Source organism: Neopelma chrysocephalum, unplaced genomic scaffold (assembly GCF_003984885.1).
Source record: "Neopelma chrysocephalum unplaced genomic scaffold, ASM398488v2 Primary Assembly neopelma1_24, whole genome shotgun sequence".
In the NCBI taxonomy this organism is placed as follows: Eukaryota; Metazoa; Chordata; class Aves; order Passeriformes; family Pipridae; genus Neopelma; species Neopelma chrysocephalum.
The window spans coordinates 3,124,292-3,132,015 of NW_020897693.1; the positions used below are offsets into that span (position 1 = coordinate 3,124,292).

Below are 7,724 nucleotides of genomic sequence, written 5' to 3' on the forward strand. Positions count from 1 at the left end.
TGAACTCAAACATTATCGCTCATGCTGGTGAACATACATCGCTTCTTTTACAACATCTTACTAATGCAACTAGCACAAATAAGCTTCTTGACTACATTTATGTCAACTGAACTGCATTCTTCGGCTCAGTCTTATCAGTTTTACCTGCTCAGATAAGCCAAGACAGAAAACTAATTAACCAGTCCTTTTATTGACCTAGAGCACCTGAATGTATGTTATAAACTGATGCCATTCTTATCTCTAATATTGCCATTCTTATCTCTAATATTTGTAACTATCTAGCTCAAACTTGTGCTAATTAAGACATTGTGTAATGAGATTGGTGTTGTAAGTTTGAAACCATAAGTGTAAAAGAGTTGTTAACATAATAATAGCTTGGAAATATCTCCCTGGCAGCTGTTCCAAAATATTCCTGTCTTGAATATTCAGTATACTGTCCTCTTTACACTCTCACTGGATAAAAACCACTTGAAAACACATTCATTCACCCTCTTTCAACCACTGAGCCAGAAGGTAATTGATTCAAAATGTCACTTTGTGGCTGAGAATAAATTGCCAGCAATATGGACACATCTGCAGTGGCACATCTGCACAGACCAAAGGTGGTTCCTTGCAGGCTAATCCAAAAACGAGCAGCACAAACAGCTGAACGCACAAGCAAAGCTTTCACGACACAACCCACCTAAGTGACAAATATAGTTTGTGACATACAGTGGGGGAATATGTTCAACCTAATAAGCCTTGTTGAGAGATCAGAGTATATTTACCCAGGCAGAATGCCCAACAAATATGACTACACAGCTTCCAGTCTTGGCCTGGCAAGTGTGCCCTGCCTGCGAAATTCCTGACTCAGGGCTTGCTAACTGGCGTGTCTGTATCATGCTTCCATTTATGATGTAGATAAGCTCATCATCCCTTTTACGCCTTAGTTCTGCGTGCCAAGATGGGGAGGAATGACTTTTCCCTTTAAACCATATCCATGTAGCTTTTTCCTGGGGGAACACAAGTGTACTACTTAACATCCCATTTGCTGCGAGAAGAAAATAATCAATGAGAGTCTAGAATGGGTTTTTAAGTTTTGACAGCTTCAAAGTTTCAGATTAGACCCAGGATTTATAACTCAGGTCTGTCAGTGATTCTCCACTCACTAACAGAACAAATTACAGAGGCAAAGACACTCCAAAGAGATCACCACAAAAATGCAACTTCCCTTTACTACAGCAGTGCACAGGTTTAATTCTGTATTTTAAAATAATTCTGAAATTTTTAGAATATAATTCTCTGTTTTAAAAAGGACACTGACCTGGATACACTTCATCTTCAACCTTCCATTTTTCATCCCGCATGCTGCACAGGTACTGAGACGTTGTCCTTGGGAAGCGATGGTAGGCAAGGCGGGAATACTTTTCTCGAATGAGAAGAGCTTTCACCAGGCTCTTGGCAGCTTGTTCATAGTCATCAACTGTCACCTGAAAGGAAAACCCGGATAAATACTGACAAAAATAAAACAGCCATGTTAGCTACAAACCGAATCCACGCCAGCAACAAGGAGACTGAATTCCCAGAAGTATTAGTGTATGACCATAAGGATCTTGCCCCAAGTGTCAGGAAGCCAGTGACAGAAGCAGAACCTAAGTACCATATGCAAAACAACACACACAATTTTTTTTCCTCCTACCATACATTACCCATTTGTTGAATATCTGATTATGTTTTTACCCAATATATTATTATAAAGAGCATAAAAGAACCTGACCTTGACTTTAACTGTTTTACAAATCGCTGTGTCCACAGAGCAATTTAGAGTTTGTTGCAGAAAACCATAATATATTGGCATTTTACACTTCATATATATATGGGATTTTCTTTTCCCCCCTCTAGATACAGAAAGGGGAAAACCGATGGTTTCTTACCCCTGCACAGTAGTCCCCACTAATTGAAACTCTCTGGAATTCTGGTACATCATATGGCACTTGGACTGGCACAAAAGCACTTGGAAGAACTGGTGTTGCAGGAGACAGGACAGGATTGGCCGGTGGTGCTTTCCATTCCTGAGATGGAATTTGTAATGACAAAGACTGGGATCGAATCATCTTGAAACTTTTCTTCCTATGAATTCACGGTATAAGACATAAAATAAGCCATGGTATAAAACACTAAATACACTGGAAAACTGACCACATCAAAGAAGTCACTCCCTAGGAAATTTTACAAATTAAATTTCTCATACCACAGAAAAAATGTTGGTCACAAAGTATTTGTGCTTTCAGCTTTTTCCTATTGACATTTCCCACGATATACAGTACACACAATTGCACTTGCTCTCCACATGAATCCAATATGCCATAATTTATTTACAACCACTCTAAGATGCTCTAAGGTTTTTGTTTCACTTCTTACAAATTCAGTTTCAGCAAGTCACTGCACAGAAGGAAAACGTGATCGCTGTGCTCACTTCAGTAAGAGTCAATTTTTAGAGACTGGCAGCGTCAGAATTTACCTATGGTAAATCATCTTAAGTTATTGTGCTGTTACACACTCTTCTCATTCTTCCCAAAATAGCAAGACTTAAATCTCATCTAGTTGTCAGACAAGACTATGCATCAAAATGTCACATACAGTCACTGAGTTAAACTTGTAAGAAAAACAAGGAGCACCTAGTTATTCCTTAGGCAGTGTTTGATGAGATTGGAGCAAAAGGCTGATGTTGTTTATCAGAGTGATAACATAGTATGGCTTTGATATGTGAGTCTTTCCCTCCCCTCAGGAGGAACTCCCATGAATTTAAAAATGTTGTCCTTTCTCAGCAAAACTGTGATAGATGTGCACCTCAGATAAACTAGCTGAAAAAGAATGCTGTGGTTTTTTCAGTGAAGTAAGTGTAATGCCTTAAGTGGAGTTTTGGAATATCTCTGAAGATTTAATTCATTTTCCTTACTCAGTTTAAATGTATTTAAATGTATTTTAAATATTCATATAATAAATAAACATAGTAGAAAATAATCCCTAATTTTATAAATTAGATACTAAAACCTTAAAATATCAGTAAGAAGCACTAACAGAGAAAAAGGAACACTGGCATACTCTCTGAAAGTAGCATATTACTTCTTAAGAATAAGAACATGCAGTGCTGGTACAATTAACATCCTATAACCAAATTCCATCCTCTTCAGTACTTGTAGCCCCCTTGGAAATGAGTATGAAATTCTTGGTAACATTGATCAACTGCAGCTGAAAACAGCACAAGTTGTATTGTACTGGTGTCACTGTCCTTGAGTATGCACCAGTCCTGCAGGACAGGGATGAATACTTGTTCTGTTCCCACATGTAAACAATATACATATAATATCCTGCTTCCCACAGCTAAACTTGTACAAAACTTCAGTTTGTTTGAGAGAACATATTTCCACGAGACAATTCCCCAAATTAAAATGAAACTTATTGGTTTGGGAGGAAAGATGTACCAAACATTTGCTTGAATGAAAACATCTGCTTTTCCCTTCTGTGCCTGTTTATGTCTATGAACATGCCAACTGGGAAACCCACTTGCACAATTCAAAAACCAGAAGTCTCACCCTGTATCATCAGTGAGTCATACCTTAATTTAACTAAATTGACTCTTCTCCCTTCTGTTCCAGGAATATGATTCCAAGTGTTGCCCAACTGACTGCGTGCAGCTAACCAGGTACATGTGTTTAGTATCACTTTCAAAGGCTTTCTTGTTTGCCTGCTTTTTGAAGAGTCTGTACACGTCCACCCCATTTGGTGTCAGGCTGCTGCTGGGCTCACGTGGCTCCAGGAACAGCCCAGCAGTCCTCTGAAGGGAAGACACTGGAACAGCCTGACATCAGGGGAAGGTTGCCTCTCTCACAGGAGAAAAATCATAAACTAAAGCAAGTTTGGCTTCATCAGAGTCCTGGATAAACCAGAGGTAGAATGCAATTTATTCTGTTTTAATGGGCACTTTTATGGCTGACAGTGGTTAGATTTTCTCTCTGTGAGTAAAGGAAACCTACGAATAACCTCATTATGCCAATACCACTTTGCACCTTCTCCCTTGATCTTAAATGTAATGTCTTGGCTTTCATCTATTTTTACAGAGACGAAAAGAAATATCATGCCACTGTCATTTTCTGTGTGTTAAAATTTTCCATTTCTCTTAATGAAACTAGAATAAGGTGAGGGGAGTGTTTCTTTTTCTGACTCTTCTTACATTAAAGAGTCTTAGGGTTGTGTTCATTTCTACCCAGCTGTGCTGTTTGGTAAACTTGCATAAGCGATATCTGTGCTATTGCTGGAAACACAGCTGAGAGAAGCTCACCAATCCAAGCTCCCTAGGGCCCAGCCCCACACCTTCTCCCTAGGACAGAGGGACATCACACAGCTGCCCCAGGTACCTGCTGTTCACCTGTCTCCTGAAGTAATAAGAGGCAGAATGTTATTTACCAGGCATTTCAATATTAACTCAAGCTTATTTAAAAAGTTATTTTCCACTAAGAAAGCAACTACTGAACAAACCTTTTAGCTGTTTCCAGGGACTGCTGTTCTGCCAGTTCCTTCTGCAGTTCCCTTTCCTTGGCCTCCTTCTGCCCAATAGGGCAGTCCTCAGGCACAGTGAAGAGTGACAGTGCATCTTTGCTGTCTTCTTCCCGAAGAACTTTAGCAAAGACCTTCTCTGCCAGAAGTCGCACGTGCTCGTCAACCTCCGAGATGTTCAGCTTTGGAAACTGTCGGGGCATCTCGGCTGGGAAGGGAGACAGGTGACAAAGTTATAGCTACAGGAATGCAGATATGAGGGAGACTAGGCTTTTTTTCAGAGCTTAGGGCAGAAGCAGAACAAAGGAGAATGCATAATTTAGACTAGTATGCAGTACACAAGAACCACGGGTGTCCACTCCGCTTTTGGAGCCATACTAGTTTTCGCATCAAGAACTCCTCAGTACGTCCACAAAAATTCCTAAGAAATGTATGTAGAGCTGTGCCAATAGATTCCACTTACTTGCACAATCAGACAGGCTATTATTTGTGATATAATGCACACTCAGCTGTATGTACTTGCACTGAATGGGGAAATCACATTCACTCAGATTCCTGACTTCTTCTTTGCTCAGCAACTTCAAACCAACAGGCAAGTTAGAAAAGAGGGTTGCACATTTCTACCAAACCCCACCCCTTCCACAAATCAGTAAGTCACAGAGCTGCTGTGAAGTAAAAACAGTTGCAGAACAGAAGCATATATGCTATAGTTAACTTGGTGACTTTTTCCCATTTGTTTTTAGCAGTTCATATCTTGCTTTTGAATGCATTTGGGAAGCAGATAGGATATGGACTTGCATTTCTGCTTGGCATTTAAATATTATTTTTCAAAAAGAAAATGTTTTATACTTTAAATTTTTAAGTAGTCTTTCATCACAAAACACTTCCATTTTTTTCTAGCATCACTACTAAAACACCATCTTTAGAGTTTCTTCTGTAGTTCCTGGCTTTATTTTTATTTCGTTTTCATACAACGAAGAAGGTGAATTTTAACATAACTTGTAGCATTCCAGAGGGAAAAAATACAGTGCTGGTAAGCTACTAACCAGCATTATTTATTATGTACAGTAATGCTTTCTGAGTGCCTTCAGTATGATGGAGTTTGTAACAAATAAGATTAAATTCTTATTACATAAGTTAAAAATAGCAATGAAGATGTCACAACAAATGGATCCAAGCACTGCCAGAATGCGAAGTCTGGGTCCAAAACTGGAATTTCAGAATCCTTTTTGGTTACAAAAAGGGAAACATATTCAGTAAGATGGTATTCATTAAATAAACGACATATGCTGGAAGTCAGCACAGAGCGTGGCAGTTTTTTATCTCTCCAGACACAACTTATCAGGCCCCCCATTACAATTTTTCTGTAGGCATGCTACAGGTTTCACATGCTGACATGTGATCCTTTCGATACGTGAGCCCCTTTTCAGCCTAAAAGACTCTAATTACTGTCCGCCTGTTTTCACAGTTGTTTTCAGAACAGTGTTGCTTATATTCTAAAAGCCAACATAGTATAAAAAATTTGGTAAAACTTATATTGGACCATAACGTGGCAATTTAGTGATCACCTACATTACTTTTCATTCTTATTTTGTAAGAACCAATTCACAGCCCAGTGGAAAAGCATCGCAGGTCTTAAAAGAACTGTGGATCTGACTTTGTGCCGGTTTTCTGCCTGCAGAGGACTTGTTTTTTAATCAGTATTAAGTCTTCATAAAATCCAATATAACTACAGAAGAAATTTAAAAATGCATTCACATTCTGCTGAATGATGACAAGGCACTACAATGCCTCAGAAGCATCCAAACTTAGATTCACTTTCTCCATTTCAGCCCTCAATGAAGTCATAGCAGTCTTTCCACTGACCCCAATGAACACAGCTGTCACCAACAGTACCTGCCTCACATGCTGCTGCCAGCAGGAAGGGCCTTTTGGGCCACTTCAGCCAGGCACAAACTGTCTTTGTGGCTACTGAACTACAGTAAGAGTTCTAGTAATACTAGTTCAAAGTGAAATAATAATGTTTCTTCTGCTGCTAAATCAGCAATAAAATATTTTCAGTACTAGCAGAAAAAAAAAAATCAGTGGGCTGTATGTTCACCATTAGCTGAACATTTTTCTAGTCTAAAGGAACTTTTTCCTAGAGCATTGTGATCAGCACCAGAAATGCAGTATAGACATAAGTACAAACCTATACTGACCAAAGTTTTTCTTCTTACTCCATTCTCCACTCAAGCACAACAGAAAAAGGCATAAAACAGTTTGAAATGTAGGTTCAGCCACATCAGTGCTAGGTCACGTCACTGAAATGAGTCTAATAAACCTAAATAGTCATAAGGCACTTCATGCAATACTCGTGCAAGCTGTGCCATCCCGAACTGGAAAAGGGATGAAGCCCTTGTATCCAAGTATCCTTCTATAGAAGTGCTGTCCTTTGCCCAAGGTGAACGACAACCACACATCTTAATGGGATGGGGAAGGGTAGGAATGCCATCCAGTAAATGCTCTTTTGCTAAATATCTCGGTCTCACTGCTTTGGGTGCTCTTTAGTTCTGCACCTTTGCAGAAGAAGAGAAACCTATTTCCACTGAAGCAAGCTGCATTGAAAAAAAAAACAAAACGATGGAATGATTACTTAAAAAGCAGTTATCGAGCAGGAATTTAACGGGCTTGCATACATAAGGAGCACACGCCACGAAAGCCGCCGCCGCCCCCGATCCCCCGCGGGCAGCGTCGGGCGCCGCATCCCCGGGCAGGTGGGGCCGGGCCCGCGGGCGCCGCCGCCGCAGGAGCCCCGCGCGGGTCCGTCCCCTCTGGGGCGGCCGCCAAGGTCACCGCCACCGCCCCCGCCCCGGGCAGCCCGGCGGGCACTTACCGAGCGGCCCGGGCAGAGCCATGCCGGGGCCGCGCCGGGCCCCGCACCGGCGCTCCCGCCGCCCGGAGAGACGCCGCCGGGAGCCGCCGGCGGAGGAGGGGGAGGAGGAGGCGGAGGGAGGAGCCGCTCCCGCCAGATGCCGCCGCTCCCGCTGCCGCATCCACCCGCCGGCCGCCCTGGTACCGCAGTGCCGCGCCGGCCCTGCCCCGGCCCTTTATGGCCCGAGGGCGGAGGGGCCCCCTCGCCGCCGCTGCCTCCACCGCAGGTGGGGCCAGGCGGGGCTGCAGCCCCCGCCGGGCGAGGCTCCGGCCCC

The 7,724-nt window shown here is 42.2% G+C and overlaps 1 protein-coding gene across 2 annotated transcripts in view; it reads right to left on the minus strand.

Moving 5' to 3' along the window:
- Positions 1-7,724, minus strand: part of AMPD3 (adenosine monophosphate deaminase 3) — a 32,687-nt gene that overhangs the window by 24,355 nt on the left and 608 nt on the right. The window contains exons 1-4 of one of the 2 annotated variants that reach the window (XM_027700208.1): positions 7,412-7,471; positions 4,519-4,744; positions 1,914-2,109; positions 1,304-1,469 (exon numbers count right to left, since the gene is read on the minus strand). In XM_027700208.1, the coding sequence (XP_027556009.1) occupies positions 1,304-1,469; positions 1,914-2,109; positions 4,519-4,744; positions 7,412-7,433 (610 nt within the window). In that variant the 5' untranslated portion in view covers positions 7,434-7,471. Of the gene's footprint in view, positions 1-1,303; positions 1,470-1,913; positions 2,110-4,518; positions 4,745-7,411; positions 7,472-7,724 lie in introns of those variants that run through there. The other variant, XM_027700218.1, reaches the window with a different exon arrangement.